General features: G+C 39.9%; 1 protein-coding gene across 4 annotated transcripts in view; it reads right to left on the minus strand.

Moving 5' to 3' along the window:
* Positions 1-26,143, minus strand: part of ATP11C (ATPase phospholipid transporting 11C) — a 167,128-nt gene that overhangs the window by 26,894 nt on the left and 114,091 nt on the right. For 3 of the 4 annotated variants that reach the window (XM_029240445.1, XM_029240444.1, XM_029240447.1), the window contains 5 exons: positions 24,998-25,261; positions 20,873-21,047; positions 15,676-15,778; positions 14,053-14,198; positions 9,232-9,291 (listed from right to left, as the gene is read on the minus strand). In XM_029240445.1, coding sequence (XP_029096278.1) covers positions 9,232-9,291; positions 14,053-14,198; positions 15,676-15,778; positions 20,873-21,047; positions 24,998-25,261 — 748 coding nt within the window. The remainder of the gene's footprint in view (positions 1-9,231; positions 9,292-14,052; positions 14,199-15,675; positions 15,779-20,872; positions 21,048-24,997; positions 25,262-26,143) is intronic. The other variant, XM_029240446.1, reaches the window with a different exon arrangement.

Here is a 26,143-nt window from a genome sequence, read left to right on the forward strand (position 1 = left end):
ATTGAGTAATGAACCTAATGTGATCAACTACAAGTGTTTTACTGGCTTTGACAATCTGGAACTCCTAGAACAGAACTTGGCATGCAGAAAGCATTCAATAAATATTGGATGAATGAATGACTAGAGACTGGAAGCTAAAACATAGTTGTAAAGGACTGATCTGATATTGTAAATATTCCTTTATTGAAAAAAATATTAAGGTTTTTATAATGAACCTTGTTTTGATGCTAGTACTTATTGAGTTCAGTATTTTCTACACAGTGCTAGATGTTGTCATGCAACCATCATCTGTGACCTGAATAAATAATATCCCATATTCATATGTATTCTTCACATATATAAAATGTTTTTTGATTAATAAAATGCATTTAAATGTGACACAAACTGGACTTCCCTGGTGGTCCAGTGGTTAAGAATCCGTCTGCCAATGCAGGGGACACAGGTTCGAGCCCTGGTCCTGGAAGATCCCACGTGCTGTGGAGCAACTAAGCCCGTGCGCCACAACTACTGAGTCTGCGCTCTAGAGCCTGCGAGCCACAACTACTGAGCCTGCAAGCCACAACTACTGAAGCCCACACGCCTAGAGCCTGTGCTCCACAACAAGAGAAGCCACTGCAATGAGAAGCCCGCGCACCGCAAGAGAGTAGCCCCCGCTTGTGGCAACTAGAGAAAGCCCGCACATAGCAATGAAGACCCAATGCAGCCGAAAATAAAATAAATAAAATAAATTTATAACAACAAAACAAAACAGGTTTACTTGATAATACTGTTTCTTGTTATACCTGTTATAAGGGTATCTTTTCATGCAGAAGAAAGTCCACTACTAACCTAGGCTTTGCTAAACAAAGAGTTGCTTTTTGCTTAAATAATCTGCATCCTGGTCCCATTTCTACATTCTCCATAGCTCATTCTCCAAGTACCAGGGTTGCAGAGAGCACCTGAAGTAGACCTAAAGTGAAAAAGGCTGACTACCTGTATGTATTCCACAAGTATTTGCAATAAAGGTCTCTACATTCAGCACAAGGCCAAAGTGAAAACTAAAGATATGTACAATACATCACTACCTCAGAGAGGCCTTCCTTTTACGTGGTACGCTTTTTCTAAGATGTCTGCCTAGCTCTTTCCCTCATCTCCTCTAGATCTCTGCCCAAATGTCACCTCATCAGAGAGAACTTTCCAGGTCAGTTTGTCTAAAACAGCAGCTCTCTTCCCCAGTCACATTCTATCCATTTATTATGCTTTTTGTTCTCCTTCAGAGCATATATCAGTACCCAACATAATGTGTTTGTCTGATTGCTGTCTGTCTCTCCCCCTATCACTCACTGTACCCACAAGCTCCGTGCGGTAAAGAGTTTTGATCACTGTTATATCCCCGGCACTTAGCCTGGCACACAGTAGGCACTCAAGAAGTATTTGTTAGATGAATGAATGTACCAGTTGAGCAACTGACAAAGGCAAACATCAAGTCCTATGGGAACCTAAGCAGACCCCCAGACCCCCAACAGCCCAGGGTCTTATAGGGAATAAGTCCTTTCTTTCTTCACACAACGTGTGCTTGGTAAACATGGTTTAAAAAGCCAACTTCCCTTTATCACTTTGCTACAAAATTTGAAAATGTCCCTTTAAACTTGCATTCATCTTCCAAGGAAGTGAGGAATTACAAACATTTTGATCAACAGTAATCTGAATGTTCAAGAAAAGTAGATTCATCAGAGTTTATAAAACTCTCTGTTACCAATACTGTTAGCTTTGAATACAAGAAGGCTGATGGTACTTTCTACAGCCAGTAGATGATTAATTCATAAAGTGATCGGCTTAACTGGCATCATGGGGCTGATGACATGGCACTGATGTAAGAGACAGCACACCAAATGGCAAAGAGGCAAGTTCAAGAGAAAGAAAGCAGGGACTTCCCTGGTGGTCCAGTGGCTAAGACTCCACGCTCCCAATGCAGGGGGCCCGGGTTTGATCCCTGGTCAGGGAACTAGATCCCACATGCCGCAACTAAGAGTTCACATGCTGCAACTAAAGATCCTGCATGCCACAACTAAGACCCGGTGCAGCCAAACAAACAAACAAACAAACAAATGGAGTTGCTTCCCATTGAGAAGAATACATTCTCTTAAAAATACTGCCAAGAAATTAGGAAAAAATCACCTCCTATCATGAGGAATGGAACATGCCTTGAAATTGAGAAAATCAGTCTCTAATAGCTGTGATGATGTTACCAGCAGCTCAGCTTGGTAAAAATCACTGAATTGCGCATAGATTAAGTACAAAATTTCTGAGTCGTTGAGCATTATAGCTTCTTTACGTAGCTATACTTCCACTAGAAGCAATACAAAATACAGTTCAGCTGTTAAAACAAACCTACAAATATGCCTGCCCATCCCCCACTTATGTATCAAGTTAACACATAGCATATTCTATATGTGAAAAATGTTCAGAAAACTACAGAGGGCTAAAAGTGTAGAATTAATTAACTAATCCAAGGCATTATCCAGGAATCACAGCTTCTTTGCTAGCTTAAACATCAATGTTTTTCTAGAGAATCAACCTGAGAAAATGCAAAGGTATGAGATTTTATTTGATGAAATAATAAACTATAATATTTTAGGATTATTGGAAAACATTGTGTATACTAACAAAAATAAAAAATACTTTTTAAAGGATCTCAACTCCAACAGGACGTATCAAATAACTTTCAAAAAGAAAATAACAATAAGACCATTACTAAAGCACAGATATAAAATTTTGCTATTGTCAAAAACCAGGCCAAGCAGATCAACTGTTGAACTAAGAAAAAAAAATCCTTTTACGTTGGGCATACTTCTCTAATTTCTACAATCCAATACATAAAAGGTAATTAATAGCAAATATAAACTACATTACAGAGATTGGTTCAAGATGGCGAACTGGAAGGACATGTGCTCACTCCCTCTTGCAAGAGCACTGGAATCATAGCTGTGGCTCACCGTGGGGCACTGGCAGCAGAAGTTCTGGGAAGCACTCCTTGGCGTGAGCCTTCCCAGAGTCCGCCATTAGCCCCACCAAAGAGCAAAGAGCCTGGTAGGATCCAGTGCTGGGTCGCCCCAGGCTAAACAACCAAACAGGGAGGGAACACAGCCCCACCTATCAGCAGACAAGCAGATTAAAGTTTTACTGAGCTCTGCCCACCAGAGCAACACCCAGCTCTACCCACCACCAGTCCCTCCCATCAGGAAGCTTGCACAAGCCTCTTAGATAGCCTCATCCACCAGAGGGCAGACAGCAGAAGCTAGAGGAACTACATTTCTGCAGCCTGTGGAATTAAAACCACATTCACAGAAAGACAGACAAAATGAAAAGGCTGAGGACTATGTACCAGATGAAGGAACAAGATAAAAACCCAGAAAAACAACTAAATGAAGTGCAGATAGGCAAACTTCCAGAAAAAAAATTCAGAATACTGATAGTGAAGATAATCCAAGACCTCGGAAAAAGAATGGAGGCAAAGATTGAGAAGATGCAAGAAATCTTTAACAAAGACCTAGAAAAATTAAAGAACAAACACCTAGAAGAATTAAAGAACAAAGAAACAGAGATGAACAATACAATAATTGAAAAGAAAAATACACTAGAAGGAATCAACAGCAGAATAACTGAGGCAGAAGAACGGATAAGTGACCTGGAAGACAGAATGGTGGAATTCAATGCCGCAGAACAGAATAAAGAAAAAAGAATGAAAAGACATGAAGACAGCCTAAGAGACCTCTGGGACAACATTAAATGCAACAACATTCGCATTATAGGGGTCCCAGAAGGAGAAGAGAGAGAGAAAGGACCCAAGAAGATATTTGAAGTGATTCTAGTCGAAAACTTCCCTAACATGGGAAAGGAAAGAGCCACCCAAGTCCAGGAAGTGCAGAGAGTCCCAGGCAGGATAAACCCAAGGAGAAACATGCCAAGACACATAGTAATCAAATTGACAAAAATTAAAGACAAAGAAAAATTATTGAAAGCAACAAGGGAAAAATGACAAATAACATACAAGGGAACTCCTATAAGGTTAACAGCTGATTTCTCAGCAGAAACTCTACAAGCCAGAAGGGAGTGGCACGATACATTTAAAGTGATGAAAGGGAAGAACCTACAGCCAAGATTACTCTACCTGGCAAGGATCTCATTCAGATTTGATGGAGAAATCAAAAGCTTTACAGACAAGCAAAAGCTAGGAGAATTCAGCACCACCAAACCAGTTCTACAACAAATGCTAAAGGAACTTCTCTAAGCGGGAAACACAAGAGAAGAAAAGGACCTACAAAAACAAACCCGTAACAATTAAGGAAATGGTAATAGGAACATACATATCGATAATTACCTTAAATGTGAATGGATTAAATGCTCCAACCCAAAGACACAGGCTCGCTGAATGGATACAAAAACAAGACCCATATATATGCTGTCTACAAGAGACCCAGTTCAGACCTAGGGACACATACAGACTGAAAGTGAGGGGATGGAAAAAGGTATTCCATGCAAATGGAAATCAAAAGAAAGCTGGAGTAGCAATACTCATATCAGAAAAAATAGACTTTATTTTTTATTAACTTTTCTTAAATTAAAATTCATTTATTTATTTATTATTTTTGGCTGTGTTGGGTCTTTGTTGCTGTGCGCAGGCTTTCTTTAGTTACAGAGAGCAGGGGCTACTCTTTGTTGCTGTGTGCAGGCTTCTCATTGCAGTGGCTTCTCTTGTTGCAGAGCACGGGCTCTAGGCGAGTGGGCTCAGCAGTTGTGGCTCACGGGCTCAGGAGCACAGGCTCAGTAGTTGTAGCACACGGACTTAGTTGCTCTGTGGCATGTGGGATCTTCCCGGACCAGGGCTCGAACCCGTGTCCCCTGCATTGGCAGGCGGATTCTAAACCTCTGTGCCACCAAGGAAGTCCCTAAAGTAGACTTTAAAATAAAGACTGTTACAAGAGGCAAGGAAGGACACTACATAATGATCAAGGGATCAATCCAAAAAGAAGACATAACAATTATAAATATATATGCACCCAACGCAGGAGCACCTCAATACAAAAGGCGACTGCTAAGCTATAAAAGAGGAAATTGACAGTAACACAATAATAGTGGGGGATTTTAACACCTCACTTACACCAATGGACAGATCATCCAGACAGAAAATTAATAAGGAAACACAACCTTTAAATGACACAATAGACCTGATAGATTTAATTAATATTTATAGGACATTCCATCCAAAAACAGCAGATTACACTTTCTTCTCAAGTGTGCACGGAACATTCTCCAGGACAGATCACATCTTGGTCACAAATCAAGTCTTGGTAAATTTAAGAAAACTGAAATCATATCAAGTATCTTTTCTGACCACAACGCTATGAGATTAGAAATCAATTACAGTGAAAAAAACGTAAAAAACACAAACACATGGAGGCTAAACAATACGTTACTAAATAACCAAGAGAGCACTGGAGAAATCAAAGAGGGAATAAAAAAATACCTAGAGACAAATGACAATGAAAACACGCGATCCAAAACTTATGGGATGCAGCAAAAGCAGTTCCAAGAGGGAAGTTTATAGCAGTAAGATCCTACCTCAAGAAACAAGAAAAATCTCAAATGAACAATCTAACCCTACACCTAAAGGATCTAGAGAAAGAAGAACAAAACCCGAAGTTAGTAGAAGTAAAGAAATCATAAAGATCAGCGCAGAAATAAATGAAATAGAAACAAAGAAAACAATAGCAAAGAGCAATAAAACCGAAAGTGGGTTCCTTGAGAAGATAAACAAAATTGATAAACCTTTAGCCAGACTCATCAAGAAAAAGAGGGAGAGGACTCAAATCAATAAAATTAGAAATGAAAAAGGAGAAGTTACAGCAGACACTGCAGAAATACAAAGCATCATGAGAGACTACTACAAGCAGCTCTATGCCAATAAAATGGACAACCTGGAAGAAATGGACAAATTCTTAGAAAGGCATAACCTTCCAAGACTGAAGCAGTGAGAAACAGAAAATATGAGCAGACCAATCTCAAGTAATGAAATTGAAACTGTGATTAAACATCTTCCAACAAACAAAAGTCGAGGACCAGATGGCTTCACAGGTGAATTCTATCAAATATTTAGAGAAGAGCTAACACCCATCCTTCTCAAACTCTTCCAAAAAGTTGAAGAGAAGGGAACACTCCCAAACTCATTCTATGAGGCCACCATCACCCTGATAGCAAAACCAGACAAAAATACTACAAAACAAGAAAATTACAGACCAATATCACTGATGAATACAGATGCAGAAATCCTCAACAAAATACTAGCAAACAGAATCCAACAACACATTAAAAGGATCATACATCATGAACAAGTGGGATTTATCCCAGGGAAGCAAGGATTCTTCAGTATATGCAAATCAATCAATGTGATACACCATATTAACAAACTGAAGAATAAAAACCATATGATCATCTCAACAGATGCAGAAAAAGCTTTTGACAAAATTCAACACCCATTTATGATAAAAACTCTCCACAAAGTGGGCACAGAGGGAGCCTACCTCAACATAATAAAGGCCATATACAACAAACACAGCAAACATCATTCTCAATGGTGAAAAACCGAAAGCATTTCCTCTAAGATCAGGAACAAGACAAGGATGTCCACTCTCGCCACTATTATTCAACATAGTTTTGGAAGTCCTAGCCATGGCAATCAGAGAAGAAACAGAAAAAAAAGGAATACAAATTGGAAAAGAAGTAAAACTGTCACTGTTTGCAGATGACATGATACTATACATAGAGAATCCTAATGATGCTACCAGAAAACTACTAGAGCTAATCAATGAATTTCATAAAGTTGCAGGATACAAAGTTGATGCACAGAAATCTCTTGCATTCCTATACACTAAAAATGAAAGATCACAAAGAGAAATTAAGGAACCAATCCCATTCACCATTGCAACAAAAAGAATAAAATACTGAGGAGGAAACCTACCTAAGGAGGTAAAAGACCTGTACTCAGAAAACTATAAGACACTGTTGAAAGAAATCAAAGACGACACAAACAGATGGAGAGACATATCATGTTCTTGGATTGGAAGGATCAACATTGTGAAAATGACTATACTACTCAAAGCAATCTACAGATCCAACGCAATCCCTATTAAATTACCAGTGGCATTTTCTACAGAACTGGAAGGAAAAAATCTTAAAATTTGTATGGAGACACAAAAGACCCCGAACAGCCAAAGCAGTCTTGACGGAAAAAAACAGAGCTGGAGGAATCAGACTCCCTGACTTCAGACTCTACTACAAAGCTATAGTAATCAGGGCCTTCCCTGGTGGTGCAGTGGTTACGAATCTGCCTGTCAATGCAGGGAACATGGGTTCGAGCCTTGGTCTGGGAAGATCCCACATGCCGCGGAGCAACTAAGCCCATCCACGACAACTACTAAGCCTGCGCTCTAGAGCCTGAGAGCCACAACTACTGAAGCCTGTGCGCCTAGAGCCCGTGCTCCACAATAAGAGAAGCCATCGCAACGAGAAGCCTGTGCACCACAACAAAGAGTAGCCCCCGCTCACCGCAACAGAGAAAGCCCGCACGCAGCAATGAAGACCCAACACAGCCAAAAATAAAATAAAAAATAAAATAAAATAAATTAAATTTATATTAAAAAAAGCTACAGTAATCAAGACAATATGGCACTGGCACAAAAACAGAAATATAGATCAATGGAACAGGATAGAAAGCCCAGAGATAAACCCACGCACCTGTGGTCAACTAATCTATGAAAAAGGAGGCAAGGATATACAATGGAGAAAAGACAGTCTCTTCAATAAGTGGTGCTGGGAAAACTGGACAGTTACATGTAAAAGAATGAAACTAGAACACTCCCTAACACCATACACAAAAATAAACTCAAAATGGATTCAAGACCTAAATGTAAGACCGGACATTGTAAAACTCTTAGAGGAAAACACAGGAAGAACATTCTTTGACGTAAATCACAGCAAGATCTTTTTAGAGCCACCTCCTAGAGTAATGGAAATAATAATAAAAATAAACAAATGGGACCTAATGAAACTTAAAACCTTTTGCACAGCAAAGGAAACTACAAAGAAGATGAAAAGACAACCCTCAGAATGGGAGAAAATATTTGCAAATGAAGCAACTGACAAAGGATTAATCTTCAAAATTTACAAGCAGCTCATGCAGCTCAATAACAAAAAAACAAACAACCCAATCCAAAAATGGGCAGAAGACCTAAATAGACATTTCTCCAAAGAAGACATACAGATTGCCAACAAACACATGAAAGGATGCTCAACATCACTAATCATTAGAGAAATGCAAATCAAAACTACAATGAGGTATCACCTCACACCAGTCAGAATGGCCATCATCAAAAAATCTACAAACAATAAATGCTGGAGAGGGTGTGGAGAAAAGGGAACCCTCTTGCACTGTTGGTGGGAATGTAAATTGATACAGCCACTATGGAGAACAGTATGGAGGTTCCTTAAAAAACTAAAAATAGAATTACCATACAACCCAGCAATCCCAGTACTGGGCATATACCCAGAGAAAACCATAATTCAAAAAGACACATGCACCCCAATGTTCATTGCAGCACTATTTACAATAATCAGGTCATGGAAGCAACGTAAATGCCCATCGACAGACAAATGGATAAAGAAGATGTGGTACGTATATACAATGGAGTATTACTCAGCCATAAAAAGGAACGAAATGAGTCGTTTGTAGAGACGTGGATGGACCTAGAGGCTGTCATACAGAGTGAAGTAAGTCAGAAAGAGAAAAACAAATATCATATATTAATGCATATATGTGGAATCTAGAGAAATGGTACGGATGGACCAGTTTGCAAGGCAGAAATAGAGACACAGATGCAGAGAAATAACGTATGGACACCAAGGGGGGAAAGTCGTGGTGGGGGGTGGTGGTGGTGGTGGTGGGATGAATTGGGAGAGTGGGATTGACATAAAAAATAAATTAAAATAAAATACAATAAAAAATAATTTTAAAAAAACCCTAACATTTCTGTGGAAACTATTATATGTATGTATTGCTGAATCATCTTACTCTACACCAGAAACTAACACAACCTTGAAAATCAACTATACTTCAATAAAATAAATTTAAACAAAAAACAACAACAAAAAACAAACCAAAAAACTATATTACAAGAAATACCTAGGGAAACAAACCTGTTGTGAGAATCCACAGAAGAACTGGTACAAAAATTGTGGCAAAATGAAACAAAGGTTCTGGAAAAAAAAATGAAGAAAAGGGTTAATGCTTTTCACTTGATCAACTTTCTAAAGTAAAACAGGAAACTCTACTCCAGATAGTCTACAGGCAGTCCTAAGTCCTTCTAATGTCACAATGCAATAAACTTCTACTCCAGAGTTGTAAGGAAACAATTCAAAACAAATAATTACATACATATTAATACCAACTTTTGCCCTACCAAGGCAGAAGAGGACCTCACTTACTTTATGAGACCCTCTTGCTATTCTTGTAGGGAAGAAATGAGCTCATATAATATGAACACCTAATGGTACTGCACCTTAACTGCCAAGTGGGTTTGCAAAATCATCACAAAGTAGACTGACATAAAGCTGTAAGTCTATATTTAAAAGTCAGCTGATGCCAATAAGTAGTCAGGAAATTATAGTGTATATTGACACGAACAAGTATCAACTAATGCTTTACTGCCTTTGTTACTGCCTCATCAAACAATTAACTGTTATTATTGATCACCTACTATATGTAAAGATGACGCTGTGAGTGATACAAAAAACAAAACTTCTTACTTCTAAGGGATTTAACTGGGAGAACACTAAAAACAAACATATTAAAAAAATACAAGCTGAGAATTCATAAGGCAGAAAAAGCCACTAGGTAAGAAGATAAATACTAAAATTAACGTCTTCAGGCAAAACCACCAGAACTAATATTTTCAAATGAGTGCTGTCCTTCAATATAGGCTGTGACTGTATTTCAGCGCTGCTGTCACTTGTTCATGGTGTCTTTGGATTTCTCTTAGGGCAGCACCTTCAATAGCTCTATATTTTTTAAAATAAATTTATTTATTTTTGGCTGCGTTGGGTCTTCATTGCTGCGCACGGGCTTTCTCTAGATACGGTGAGCCGGGGCTACTCTTTGTTGTGGTCCACGGCCTTCTCATTGCAGTGGCTTCTCTTGTTGTGGAGCATGGGCTCTAGGGTGTGTAGGCTTCAGTAGTTGTGGCACGTGGGCTCAGTAGTTGTGGCTTGTGGGCTCTGGAGTGCAGGCTCAGTAGTTGTGGTGCACGGACTTAGCTGCTCCACGACATGTGGGATCTTCCCGGACCAGGGCTTGAACCCATGTCCCCTGCATTGCTAGGCAGATATTCTTTTTTTTTTTTTTTAACATCTTTATTGGGGTATAATTGCTTTACAATGGTGTGTTAGTTTCTGCTTTATAACAAAGTGAATCAGTTATACATATACATATGTTCCCATATCTCTTCCCTCTTGTAGGCAGATATTCTTAACCACTGCACCACCAGGGAACTCCCCAATAGCCCTTTTTTTTTTTTTTTTTTTGCGGTACACGAGACTCTCACTGTTGTGGCCTCTCCTGATGCGGAGCACAGGCTCCAGACGCACAGGCGCAGCGGCCATGGCTCACGCCCAATAGCCCATTTTTGAGCCATGTCAAAAAACCAGTCTCTTTCCTGCTCTCACACATTCTCACTTAGCTAATTTACCAGGCTGGGAGACTTGAGGCCGTTTTAAAAATCCAATGGATCCTTAAAGCATGAACAACTGCCGCAGCTGAGGATATTTAGGTAAATATATACTGCAGGCTCTGGAGGACATTTCTACAGAAAACTGCTACATGTATTTTAATAAGTCCTACAGCACCAGAGCATCGGAGCTCCCAAGGTTAGCACCTGGAAGGGCAACACTCATTCGTATCTATCAGTTCTGGCAGAATGCAAAATACTGTCTGTAGCCTTTCTAGAGTCATACTTTATGTATATAAAAGAAGTGTTCTGAGGTTGGAAGAGGCAGTGCTTGGTGTGGATTATGGGGGTGTTTTGTGGGAAGGGGAGGTCTGACCCTCCCATTAGAATAACAGTTCCATGAAAACAGGGACTTTGCCTGTCTTATTCCATTATGAATTCTCAAGCACCTGAAACAATGCTTGGCACATGGTAACACATTCAAACATATTTGTTGATTGAATGAATAAAGAAGTTAGACTTTGAACTAGGTGTTACAGATGAATAGGATACGGTGATAGCAGGAACCAAGGTAAGGCCATATGTATTTTAAACATATAAGGTAGGGCAGGGTCAGACTGTGGGGTGCCTTAAAAGCCAGACTAACTTTTAAGACAATGGAGAGTGGAGTTTCTGGAGGACAAGTTGAAAAGTGGTATTTTCTAAACATTAACCTGGCTGAATTATGCAAGGAGGAGCGAATGGAGAAATAGAAAGCAGGAAGACCTGTCACTGCAGTACTCCAGGGGCGGGCAACAACTTGAAGATGCAATGGCAAGATAAGAGGAAGGCAGCCAAAGACGGTCAAAGGTATTAGAAATCATCTTGGGACAAAAGGCAGCACTTAAAAAGGAATATTGCTAAGTCAGTAACTAAGATGATAATGGGCATAGAGATCCTAATGAAGACAGAGGGCATCTACATAAATAATCCTCTAAATTGGGAACCAGGATGTGTAAATTACTGACCGCTGGTAAATATTAGCCATTTTAATGCTTGTTTTGTTTTTCTTAACAGAGCATTCCTTCCATCTGGTGGCAGTTGCTTGAATTGCAGGCCAAAATCTTAAAGAGGGAAACCAAGCTTCTGGAATAGGATCAGATTGCTAGGCAGATCTGTACCGCAAATCTTCACAGGCTCTCCTACTAAGGGGAGGTAAGAGAGAATAACCATCCATCCCCACGTGGGGCTGTTAAGTTACTGAGTCCAAGGCCCCACAAACCTTAACTATATAAACAACATAACCACACTGAAATGGTGGAAAAGGAAAAAAAAAGTAACTTTGGAAACAGTGTTTTGACTACATTCTCTAAGACTAAAGACAAAAACAAGTGCTCACAAATATATTTCTCAAGTTAGATTTGTTTCTCACAGGAGTATGAGTAGCAATTCTGGAACTACTTTAAGTGTACTTGAGGACTTAGCAAATAAATAAACACTATGAGGATGAGAACCAGGTTTCTCACCACTGAAGAAAGGAGTTACTAAATGGAAAAGGGAAAGGTTACAATGAACCTTGTGCTGCCGGATTTAATCAAAGGCATCTGTATAAACTGAGTTCAAGTATTGAGTTTATACAGATACCTTTAATTTCAGCCCAACAACTTCAGCTCAGTAGCGATGAGCACAACTAGCACCCAGATCTTGATTTCTAAATACCATTTGCGAATAATGGAAAGGAATAAGTGATCCTTGCAGAAAAGTCTGAATGCATCTTGCCATTGAATTGCAAGAAAAATACAAGAGGAGCCTAGAACATCATGTGGTACCAGAAAATAAACAAGACTTCAAAAAAGGTTAGGGCCGGGGGAGGGGGAAGGGGTGAGGAGGGAGGAACGGAGAGTTGCTACTCAATGGGTATACAGTTTTAGTTGTGCAAGACGAGTAAGTACTAGAGATCTGTTGTACTTAACAGTACTGTACCATATACTTAATAATATGTTAAGTGCATAGAGCTCATGTTAAGGGTTATCACAATAAAATAAAAATTTAAAAATGATGGGGACATGGTGAAAGGAAACAGGCACCAAATCTGTGACAATTTGAGTAACAGAATGTACAATGATAGTAATGAATTTCAACATAGAATAAAATATCTAGTTTAGCAGGAGAATGCTCTTTTCAAATGAAACTACACAGAGCAAAAATGAGGGGTCTTGAGACCCTCAGAACACCATCTGAACCAGCTTATCAAAGTTGACATTATCATGAGACATATTGACAACATGTGCCTCCGGATATGATGCATTCAGCAGGTTGCAATAGCGCTTCTGTGGTAATTGTGCCCAAATGCAAAACCTGAGTCTAATAATAGGCAAACATTAGACAAACCCAAATTGAGGGACATTCTACAAACTAAGTGGCCAGCACTCTTCAAACATGTTAAGATCATTAGGACAAAAAAGACAGGAACTATTCTAGGTTAAAGAAGACTAAGGAGATCATGATCCTTAAATGCAAGCATGAGCCTGAAATGGACCACAAAAAGAAAATCTGTGGGACCATTAGCAAAATTCCAGTACAGTATTATAGACTAGTTAATAATGTGCCAGTTAATATCAATTTACTGATCTTGGTAACTAAGTTGTGGGTTATCTAAGGTGTTAACAGTTGGCAAAGCTGGGCAAAGAGTATATGAGATTTCACTAATTTTGCAACTTTTAAAAAGTATGAAATTATCTCAAAACAAAAAGTGAAAAAAACTTTTAAAAACTATATAGAATAGAACATAGGACAGGAGATCAAGTTCTGGTACATGTCTAAAACAGGCAAACCTAACGCATATGTTGCATAAATTATATCTAAATTTATGTGCTATACGCCATATATGTTACTATATATCACAGAGTAATGTAAATCAGATTAGTCGTTGTTTGGTGCAGGGGTGGAGAAGACTGGAAAGGAGCACAAGTAAACTTTCTGGGGTGATAGAAATGGTCTATATTTGGTTCGGATGGTAGCCACATGGATGCATACATTTGTCAAAATTGAACTGTAAACATTTAATGGGTACATTGTACTGTATTTAAACTATAAGAAAGTTGACTCAAAAATTTTCATCTCAAATCTCCTGCATTAAAAGGAATTTCTGGTTTCTGATTCGTTAAATAGACTGCCTCTGTTTTGCTGACCACAAATTTCAGTACTAAGACAGTAAAAGAAACATGAAAAAAGAAGGAAAAAATACCTACAACCAAGCTGAGCCAATGCTGGGTGAAACAGTCATAAGTTAAATCACAAGTATTTCATCACATACCTTATAGAAGAAATACTGTACAAGGTGTGCTATTCTCACATAATAGAGGTGTCCGTGAGCCAACAGCAGTTTCTTTAAATGTTTAAACTTTGGGACAGAATAATCACTATTCCTGGCTGCTTGGCGACCTTCTTTGCCTTTGATACCTAAAAAAAGAAAAATCTCTATAGGGTGAGTATTTTTATAGAATAAGTAACCACCTGACTTGTTACTTTCGTATTTTTTACTTGCTTACATGTATAGTTCAGTTGAATAGTTTAGATTTGCCTTCTTAAGCAAAAAGTGCTTTCAACAGTGAGACTTACCAATAAAAAGTAAAATTATGTTTAATTGACAATTACCTATTTATAACAAAACATAAAATAATTAATAGAATCATTATTTTAATCATTATAAGGCAAAAATTATCCTGAGGAAATAGTTAAATCTGAAAATTATTTTAAAGGTACTTATTTAGTAAGTGATTAATCATGCATGGCACCAGACTAGGTGCCATACTAAAGCAACTCAGAGACCTGGGGATTATGGTCTAAGAGCTCAAAACTGAAGAGTTATAATGAGATGGTTAAGTCCTTATATTGAATGATACTGAGTAGTGGTTGGCAAACACTTACTCCGGTCCAAAATGTTCATAAGACAGTTGGTTCACACCAAAGATCCTTGAAATTTGGTCCTGTCCAAAACGTCAAGACATTTGGACTATAAGACAGTTGGTCCATGCCAAAAGGTCTTTAAAATCTGGTCCGGTCCAAAATGTCCACGAGCATATTTGGTCCATGCCAAATGGTTTTGGACAGGACCAAATTTCAAGGACCTTCTGCATGGACCAAATGTGCTATGGACGTTTTAGACAAGACCAAATGTCCTGCAAGGCTGAGTAGCAGTCCAAGTATTCCATGAGCTCAAGCAGCTTTAGGCCATTTCCACAGTCAATAACCAATGAATTGAACTAGAGTTCCACACTAAGTAGGGTTACTTGCAAATGGAAAGAATTTGGGAATCCAAACTGTGGTACAATAATCCCCAAGATACTATTTCCATTATTTCTCGCCCACCAAAAAACCACTTGCTGGGGTGTTAGGATTGCCTCCCAGCAGCCTGACAGGGGAAGAAAGGGTGCAGGTTTTGGAGAAGCTGGTGTTGCATGCCGACATGTAAATTCACCACTACAGCCCAAACCGCCATGCAGAGATATTGCCATGTGGAGAATCAGCCCGCCAATTATCGTCTCTCAGTCCCAAACAGTTACAGATCTCAAAAGATGTAGTGCAGCAACATAAGCAGGCGATCTGGCCAGGGGCGAAAAATCAATAAAATTTCATGCATGCTGTCAAAAGTGAGAGCTAAATGATCAACTGCATGGCTAGTAGGTTTGGGAAATTCACTTTACTTGGCTAATATAATAATATCCTCCAACTTTGTATTGCTACATTCCCACCATGGGTAGGACTTTGGCATGGACATATTCCACGATCCGATGAGGACCTTCTTTTGATAAACAATGATCATTCCCAAATTCGGATTCAAGATGAGTAACCAAAACAATCTCTAGAATAATAAGACCACTCTACCTAAAAGCAATACTGATACCTTACAGCTGCCATCTCATTAGATGTTTCTTACCTATGCCCACATGGGATTCCAAGATCATACTAACATCATTGGCACCATCACCTATCGACAGTGTTATTGGGCTGCCTTTTAAATTCTTCACCATTCTCACAATCTAAACATTAAATACAAAAGAGGTATAGAAAAGGTCAAAGCAGAATGTGAGATTGTACTACATTGTGGGTATTTGCCTCATTCACACTTGTAAATGGAGGCCTTCAAACAGAAAGGTAGCTTGTGCATATAAGTACAACCAGTCTTGAATTCTCAGGGGCAGAAGAACACAGCTTTTCAAAATGTAATACCGGCGCCCACTTGTTTCTGGTTTTGCGAATGTATGAACTGTCAAAAACCATGCCTCACACCTATATTAGAGGTCAGCACGCTTCCCTCTTTTGTCATTGCTTCCTGTGTCCTTTCAGATCACGTACTGAATGAGAGAAAGTGGAGACCAGAGAGCCTATTTGGGGAGACATGCATGGGGCTACCAGGACAAAAGTGGGCAGTGAGAGGACAATGTTTTTGGTTACCGCTCCCTCTCTCCTCCCTGCTGACACTCCCACCTCCCCTCGGTGCATGCCAACCCTTATTTCCATCTAGCTGCCGACTAAACTTTACTAAATCACCCAGTGCCCAATATGATATGATATGATCTCTCATACAGGTAGCTGCATTTCAAAAGGGGGCGCCTTAAAGGTGATGAGCTTTGCAGAAAGATGCCCGAGATATGTGTATAAAGGCTGTCATTATTCCCTGAGTGTCTCTTAAAGATATGTCGATGGCACAGTGCAGCTCAATGCTGTGTTCACGGTAAGTACTGAATAAAAGAAATGTTCTCCTGGCAGAGTTACTTGTGGGAAGAGTATTGGGTAAGCCGCTGTCCTCCCACCGTATGTTTTAGATAATGACTGCTTTATGTGTCAACCCTCAAAACCCCTTGGAATCTAGCAGCTTTTAAAAAGCTTATGTAATTCAGTAGTTAAATAATGCCTTGCAAAAATTTTGTACCCACAATGGCTTTCACCAGGTAACATAAATAAAATCCATTTTCAGATAACTGATTTAAAAAATTTATACAAGGCAAAACCACCCTGCAGTCTTTTCTTTAAACAAAATTCAGTCAGGTTTTAGTTGTATAAAACAACATAACCAAAAACCCCTACATCCAATCCATTTGACACAAAAATGATGTTACTATGAAATGCCGGCTTTCTCCCAATCCTTCGCCTCAACTTGGTTCTTTTTAAAAACTTTATGAGTGTCAGAAATAATCTGTAAGTGAGTCATCCACAAAAGTAAACTTGTGTTTAATGGGCTACAATACTGGTTAAACTAATTGCACTTGTTATACTGTATGCAGTAATGATTTAAACCACAAGGAAGAAAAATGCAGCCAGGGAAGGCAATAAAATTATCAAGGGTGACAGCTTCTGCATGAAAACATAGATTTAAAAAGATGAAAGCTTGTCCTTGTGGAAAGATAAAAGGATATATTGTCATGGACCATAAAACCATGAAAGATCTAGGTAGATAAACACGGGAGTTTTTTTTTTACTGAGTCCCAGGTCACCTGGATTAAGAACTCCTCTTCAATCTCTAGATAGCTTCACAAAAAAGAAATCAATTTACCAAAAACTATTTATTGATCAACTATAACTACGTGCAATACAATGTGCAAAAGCAAAGTGCAAATATCCAGAAAGGATATACCGCTTGGTCTCATACCTCAAGAAGCATATAATGGGGAATGGATACAATAATATCAGATAATCAGATTAACAATACAAGATAACAATACACAATACCTATGCAAGGGAATATATAACACTGTCATCTAAGTTGTCCACATAAGAAGGCCCGTGATGTCAGAGAAGGGAGAGGACACTACATGCCAGAATGATCAGAAATGATTCTATAGAAGGAAGGGTGGTTTGATCTAAATCATAAAAGACTGGTAAGATGTGCATGGATGGGGAAAAGGGGGTTGGAGCAGTATCCCACGGAAAGGGAAGAGCATAGCATGTTCTAAGGCACACAGCCAGTTAAGTACAGTATATGCTTAGAAAACAGATCTGGTTTGACCAGACCAATGAGTTTTTGTACAGGGGACATGGATAGGTATACATGGGGCCACATCAACAGGGAGCAATATTATGAAAGTGGCAACAGGGTGCAGGAGAAATGGGAAGAAAAGGCCAGACTGCAGGCAAAGAGAGAAGTTAGTCCACATGGAGTTCAATGAGCTGTTTAAGTCCTGGACCTGGAAAGTAATGGAAAGAAAGACATGGAAAAGACAGTGTACTAGAAAATGGACAGAATTTGGTGACTGAGACCACATGGAAGGGTAAAGCATGGGGGACGTCAAGGTTTTGAATCTAAAGACCTAGAAGTATAGTGAGCTCAGTAATAGATGTAAAGGGACTTCCCTGGTGGCGCAGTGGTTAAGAATCTGCCTGCCAATGCAGGGTACAAGGGTTCGAGCCCTGGTCTGGGAAGATCCCACATGCTGTGGAGCAGCTAAGCCCGTGCTACACAGCTACTGAGCCTGTGCTCCAGAGCCCGCAAGCCACAACTACTGAGCCCGCGGACCTACAGCCTGTGCTCCGCAACAAGAGAAGCCACCGCAATGAGAAGCCCGCGTGCAGCAATGGAGACCCAACGCAGCCAAAAAAAAAAAAAAGACAAGGAAAATGACAATTTGGGCTCTAGAGAAGGCTGAGTTGAGGTGACAATGACACACCCAAGAACATGTGCTCAGTAAGCAACTGGAGAAGTAAAGTAGAACCCCGAAGATTGGAATTGGAGAAGTGACTTGAAAATCACCTATGTGGGGACTTCCCTGGTGGTCCAGTGGTAAAGAATCCGCCTTCCAATGCAGGGGACGTGGGTTTGATCCCTGGTCAGGGAACTAAGATCCCATATGCCGTGGGGCAATTAAGCCTGCACGCCACAATTACTGAGCTCGCACGCCTCAACAAGAGAGAGAAAACCCGCACGCCGCAAGGAAAGATCCTGCATGCCTCAACGAAGATCCCGTGTGCAGCAACTAAGACCCAATGCAGCCCCCCAAAAATCAATCAATCAATCAATCAAATAAATATAAAAAAAAGAAAATCACCTATGTGGCCATGACAGATGAGTAGGTGATATCCTGGAAGAGGTGACGACAGTGAGGGAAATAAAACAGACTAAGGACTGAACCACAGGGGGCTCCATAGTCTGGGTGAGAGAAGCAGCAGTGTTAGGAATTCAGATACTGTCCTGGGCAGTGGAGAAGTTAGAACCCAGGTGAGCCATTTGAGCAGCAGACAATGAATATAGGAGGAAAAAAAAGGGAAAGAGGTATTGCCTTTGACTAAAGGGACAGGTTTCTATGTATACTGTTCTGATAGGATCTGCTTCCCCAGCTGGGGCTAACCAAGGCTCTTAAGGTTGAAGAAAAGAAGAGCACCTGATTGTGATGGAAATTGAAAGTGAGAAGAAGGTAGACAATGCCCTAAATTAGGATGGGCTGTGTGCTTGCGCATGCGTGCATGCATGTGCGAGGTAGGGGGCAGGGTGTGTGAAGGAGAAGGCAAAGACACAGCGCCATCCGCTAGGTCTAGAGCAAGCAGCTGAGGGACGGGAAGAAGCAAGACCAACACATATAAAAGAATACAGTGTACGCAGAAGTGAAAAGGTGTGTACCTGAGATTCTAAGGTTCCCGAGACTCAGTGAGTACAAGGAAGCAAGGTGAAGTAGATCAATGTGAGCAAGAGGAGCTGGAAAAGACAGCACACCCGAGGTTGCCCCTGCATTGGGTTTTATTAGGAGTAAAATTTTTGTTAGGCCAAGAGGAATTCAGAGGGAATTCCAGATGAGGAAATTATATGAGGGAAGCTTTAGAAGTTGGTGTGAGCATGGCACGTGGAAGGGACACAAAGGGGGAACAACCAACAGGAGTGGATGATTCTCGCTGGACGTGAGAGTGATGGTGGACACAAAATATGTACGGACACATTGAAAGGGTCGACAGGGGTGGCCCCGAGTACCATATTGAGTCATCTGCCCTTCATCCTAAGGGACTAGGAAACTACTGAAAGGTTCTGAGAGAGAATATATGATGCGAGAAGTACTGTTTTAACAAGATTAATTTGGGAGTATGGGGAAAGAGATGGAATGGGGAAGGGTGAAAGCAAGGAGACTAATGAGAAGATTAAATCAAATAGTCTGTGTGTAAAGTCCTAAGGTCTTGCTTGCACTAAGATGGAGATAAAAGGTTTAACAAGGTGACACCACAATGAGAGCTATGACGAAAGGTAGGATCAGTAGGACATGGTGACTATATATGGAGTGAGTGAGAAGAAAAGGATCAAAGGCAGTTTGGAGACTTAGGGAGCCAAAGAAAAATGTCACTGGTAACAGGAATAATAAAGACAAGGGATAAAACAAACTGGCCTGAAGGAGAAAATTATAATATCTGTCTTGGATACTAGAATTTAATGTTACAGCGGGGAATCCATATAGAGCCATCTAGCAGGCAGCTAGAAATATGAGACTTAACAAAAAGGAAAAGTCAGGACGAGAGATATATCATCAATGGAAGTCATAGAAATGGATGTGCTTATCCAGAGAGCTAGGATGTAAGTGAAGAGCCGAGGGAAGACATAGCCCCCCCAAAAAACTGACAATTAGGGAGAAGACACAGGATGAAACAAAATAGAAAGACACTAGGTTGCCAAGAAGGGAAAAAAAAAAGGACCGTGGACCATCACAGAAACCAAGGGAGGAGAGTTTAAAGGAGGACATAATTGGCAGTGTCAACTGCAGTGGAGAAATGAGGAGAAAACGAAAGACAACACGACGGGTTCAGCAAGGAGGTCACTGCTCTCCTCCAGGAGATGCAGCAGAGTAAGGTGAGAAGAAAGAATGCATGGGGCTAATGGAATAGTGGAGCCAGGAGCAGTGGGATGAAGGCAGCAGGCACCAAGCACTCATTAGAGAAGTTTGCAAGGTGAGGAATTAGACAGTCAGCTTGAGGAGACAAAAAGGTGAAGCACAGGTTTAATTCAAATCGGTGGGAAGACTTCTGAGTTGGACCACATAGAGGAAGAATCCAGGGAAAATATAATAAGGTACTCAGGGCTCTTTGAAGAAAATTAAAAGTGAACATTTGCACATATGCGTACAGAAGTACCCAGAATGGAACATTAACTAACATTCAGTTACCTGGGCTTTCTGTAACGGTGCCATCCGACAGCAGAGCACTGCAGTGCACTTCATACAAATTTGTAGGAAAATGCTTTTGTAATTGTTAGAACCAGAGTCTTGACTAGAATTTAATATGAGAGACAACGTGGAGCCATCAATGATTAATCCATATTCCTGATGTTCTGTCCATGCTCTGAAAAAGAAAAACAATGCTATATTTGAATCTACTATACATTGCTATTTAGGAACTTTAAAAAACCAGTCAGAGGAGGGTTATCATCAATCTGGTTCCTGGACGTGTAAATTCTAAAGAAGCAACCGACTCTATTAATGACACAACAGAGACTTTCTATCACATCTTTGAGACTCAAGCTGCCCATATAGATGGCACTAAGTTCTAAATATAAAAATAATGGACTTCTAGCAGCCAGTCTCCATATAAGAACCTCAAGGTGAATTTTGGAAATTACAGTTCCATCAAACTCTGATATGAAGACAAATCATCAATCTGAAAACTGCTTAACAATGCGGGGAAAAGACAAAATGGCTTTGGGGTATACAAATCACAGAAGATATTCTTAATATCTTTGCCCGAATGACAAAACCTATCAATAGACCTGGCTTCTCAAATATGATGGACTACTAAAAAGACATAGTGTTCATTAAAGAATAGCATGCAATAATGATGTATGTTCCTTAAATAAGTATCATTTTATACTAGACTAGTGGTTTTCAACCATAGCCTTCCCATGAGAGTCATCTGGGCAGCTTGAAAAAAAGCCCATGTCTTAGGTTTATCCACAGACAAATTAAATCAGGGTATCTTGGGCAGGGCTTGGTTACACATAGGCATGTTTTAAAAGACTCCATAGGTGATTCTCCTATATAGCCAGGATGAAGTAGTATTAGTTGCCAGGAAAGACAAATATAACAGGTGCTGGACTTCCCTGGTGGCTCAGTGGTTAGGAATCCGCCTGCCAATTCAGGGGACACGGGTTCAAGCCCTGGTCCGGGAAGATCCCACATGCCGTGGAGCAACTAAGCCCGTGTGCCACAACTACTGAGCCCGCACGCCTAGAGCCCTGCTCCGCAACAAGAGAAGCCACCGCAATGAGAAGCCTGCACACCGCAACCAAGAGTAGCCCCGTTCACCACAACTAGAGAAAGCCTGCGAGCAGCAACAAAGACCCAACGCAGCCAAAAATAAAATATAAATAAATTTATATTAAAAAAATATATATATATATAACAGGTGCCAAGTATTTAAGAAAAACATGGGGGAAAACTTACAATTGAGAAAATTCTACCAATTAACATTTTAATTTTTTTTTTTTTTGCAATTAACAAAAAAAACACCGATTAATCAATTTCTGCTCAGGAAATCTTGGGTGCCATTTGAGAACCACTGCAGTAGACGTATTAAACATAGCAGGATCTCATCGTTATACAATAGATTCATTTGTCTAATTTTATGCTACTCAAAGCTTAATGTTTAAAGGAATCTTGTTAAAATTCCTGGGAATCTTGTTAAAGTACACATTCTGATTCAGTAGTTTTGGGGTGGGACATGAGATTTTGCATTTCTAACAAGCTTCTGGTGATAATGGAGCTGCTGTTCTATGGACTATGAATAGTGAGAGCCTAATATGCCTCTTCTTTCCTTCCTTTCATATTCTGCTTCATGATATTATGAGCATGTTTTATTCACTAATTAGAGATATCAATCATGCATTCTCCTTTGCTCCCCTATTCACAGAGCTGACAATGAGCAGAAAACAGTAGCTCAATAATCAATCAAGCAATATTTGGTCTCTAACTAGGCCATATAGAAGAATGGAAAGAATTATTAACTAATCTTTCTTTGGAGAATAGAAAATCTCCTTGGGGTAACAGAAGCGCACATGAGAGAATATACCCAACCAAACATGATATTAAATGGTTAATATCTGAAAAGAATGGATACATGTATATGTATAACTGAATCACTTTGTTGTACACCTGAAACTAACACAACGTTGTTAATCAACTATACTCCGATATAAAGTAAAAGTGTTTTTAAAAAGGTTAATATCCAGTGATTGGGACAATAAATACACACCAGGAAAGAACAATGGTTTCTTTGTGAGGTATGATATCTGAAATGGAACTTAAAAGACAGGACAGAAAGAGGTGAAGAAAAGAGGGAATGTATGTGTGGTGCACTAGGAAAACAAACTGAAAAGGTCACCTGGGGCCTTTGGTACGACCTGATTCTGTGGGTAATAGAGATCCATTAAAGGTTTCTGAGCAGGGCTGTGACATGGGCAGTACTTTATATCTAAGGACCACTCATCTGGCAGAGGGGCTTACGTGCTCTGAGGCACGAGTTACTAGGAATCTGATGGGGAGCGCCAGTGGAGAGAGTGGGGACATGGGTAAGGCTTGGTGGCTGATTTGAAGTGGAAGGGACAAAGGAGCAGAAGCTGGCAAAAGGGATCCTGTGTCTGATGCTTGTGTAACTTGGGGAAAGAGTGTACCCAACTCCAGATGAGTCAGGAAGAGGGAATGTTGAGATGGTGAGTTCAGTTTTCCATAAGCCCTGGCTTTTACAAAAGTGCCCAAGGGCTCCTGAATGGTGCTATGCACTGAATTGTGTCCCCCCTGAAGTCCCATGTTGAAGCCCTAACCCTCAATGTGATGATATTCGGAAATGGGGCCTTTGGGAGATAAGTTTAGATGAAGTCATGAGAGTGGGGCCCTTACGATGGGATGATGGGATTAATATCCTTATAAAAAGAGGAAGAGACACCAGAGCTTCCTCTCTCTCTGCCAAGTAAGGACACAGCAAGAGGGCAGCATTCTGCAAGCCAGGAAGGGGGACCTCACCAGAACTCGGCCATGTTGGCACCCTGATCCCATACTTCTGGTCTCCAGAAATGTGAGAAATAAGTTTCTACTGTTTAAGCCACCTGGTCTCTTGTATTTCGTTATGGTAGCCTGAGAAGACTAAGATAAATGCAAGTAAAACACATGTAATCTGGACTGCCTTTATAAGTACCATTTGGTTAAAGGAAGGAAACATTTATCATAGGCAATTAATAAAAACCTGTTTACTCTCACTGATGTCCAAGTAACAGAAGAACAACAGCTGTTTTAAAATTGGCCATAGCCTCATGAATGTGGGCTATTCATTTTTAAAGTCTGTTTAAACACTAGTGATGAGGACACAGATAGAGCATAGTTGTTAAAAGCATGGGCTCTGGAATTGCGTAGACTTGCTCTACACCTTATTAACTGTGTTATCTCGAATAAGTCAATTCATCTCTCTGAGCCTTAGTTTCCCTATTTCTAACAAGAAGAAAATAAGGTCGTGTTACTGGGTTGCTGTGAAGATTAAATGAGAATAATTTAAAGTGCTTAATGTTATTCCTGGAACAAAGAGGGCACTTAAGAAATGTGAAATAATATTATCTACGGGGTCTTTGGATTTACTGCAGACACATCCTGTGGCATTTCAGAAGAGGAAATTGATTTGCTTACGGCCAAGGTAAATTCCAGTAATGGGTTTAGACAAAGCTAGGCCTTGGTCAATGTCAAGTACAGGAAAATGTAACTCTGGGTATTGAATTATTGTGGATCAGTGGCTTTCCTTGAGAAGCTTAGATTCTACAGGTTCTTCCTAAGCAGCTTGTTGAAAGCAGTCGAGTGGCCATGCTATCAAGTATTTGGTCTCCTTTGGAGCACTGGGGCATGAAAATTCACACAGAAAATGCCTCCAGGACTTCGACCTGCATGGAAACTGTTTTAGAGACTGATTTTATTACATTCAATTTAAGAGACCATGAAAAGGAATATTTTTTCTTAACATGGGCCAGGACAGAGTACCAATGATAAGTACCCAGACCCTAAGTGTTTAGAAAATGAACCACTTTTCTAAAGCATGAGAAGGGCAGGGTTTTCTTTTAAATGAAAGAAGAGGTGGAAAGTGCCAAATAATCTCAAATGGGCCCTTAGCCAAGTCCTCAGGAAAGGTTCTAACTTACAAGGATAAAGCACCTGCAAACAAAGACTGATAAATTACAGAAAACGGAGCCTTCTGCATAAGCAGCTGTGATTTACATCTGTACCAATGTCTAAATATAACAAATTGATGTACTTTCTTACTTTTTAAGGCTTCTAGTACTTTTAGGAAATTCATGCAGCAACTTTTTACGATATTCAATCAACAACTCATGTAATCGATCTTCCTTCCGTTCGCTTTCTTGGATGGTTTTGGTGGTCAGTTCCAAGAGCTCCGTGCTGGTTTGAAAAAGGCGGCAGGCATAGCAGGTAGATTTGGCTGTCTCCATCTTGTCCCCAGTAAGCACCCAGACTTTCAGACCTGCTGCGTGCAGGGCTTCAATGGTCTCAGCGGCTTGATCTTGTAGCCTGGAAACACAAAGGAAACCTTGTTATCTTTGAAAATTCCTGACACAGATTCTACAAGAAGGCTTGTTAAAGAGAATGTCCTTATAATTCATAGCAATTCTGGAGTCCTGACATGTTTTAACAGTTGTTTTTCTTATATATCCTCTACCATTTCTGAGCATACTCTTTCTGGCATAGTTTTACTTATTAAAGTACATTTCAAACAATGAGGTTTGGAAAGTTTATGTTTTCTATCTCACTATACAAATACTTAACATGGTTCAAAACAGAAAGGGCCAGACACAGTCTAATGAGATATTGAAGGAAGTTAGCGAATCCCCATCCCCGAGGAGCTGGAAGTTTAGGAAAGCCAACCATTCTGAAGGAGATTTTAAGCATTATTCTGAAAGGCAAGGGTAGAAGAAGAGCGATACTTTGCATTCCTTTTGGTCAGAGAATAACAATGAAATTAGACTAAATGAATTCTATTAGAACTTTAATACCTTCCAATGAATATATGTTTATAACTTCATGTTTGGGTTAAGCCTCACAATTTGCATTCATAGCTTCTAGAAAACTTCTAAAATAGAATCTAAAACTTATTTTTTCAAGCAGATCAATTCTGGAGCCCTATAATCATGCCTGGCAGAGCTCAGCCTGTATGGTTAAAGCAAATTATTTTAAAGTATGCAAAAATATGCTCTAGTCTGTTAAACCAGGTTAGAATGAGCTCTCATGTTGTTTGCTCAACCCTGAATTTCCCTTCTGCTCATCTGTCTTTCAAAATTGTACCCATTCTACCAAGCACCAACTCAAATGGTGTCTCTAGCACAAAGCTTCCTACGTACAGTAAGACTACTTCATAAATACCTGCATAAATGAAGGGATGGCTTAGTAAGTACT

Source organism: Monodon monoceros, unplaced genomic scaffold (genome assembly GCF_005190385.1).
Source record: "Monodon monoceros isolate NGI ecotype Baffin Bay Population unplaced genomic scaffold, NGI_Narwhal_1 Super_Scaffold_22, whole genome shotgun sequence".
Lineage (NCBI taxonomy): Eukaryota > Metazoa > Chordata > Mammalia > Artiodactyla > Monodontidae > Monodon > Monodon monoceros.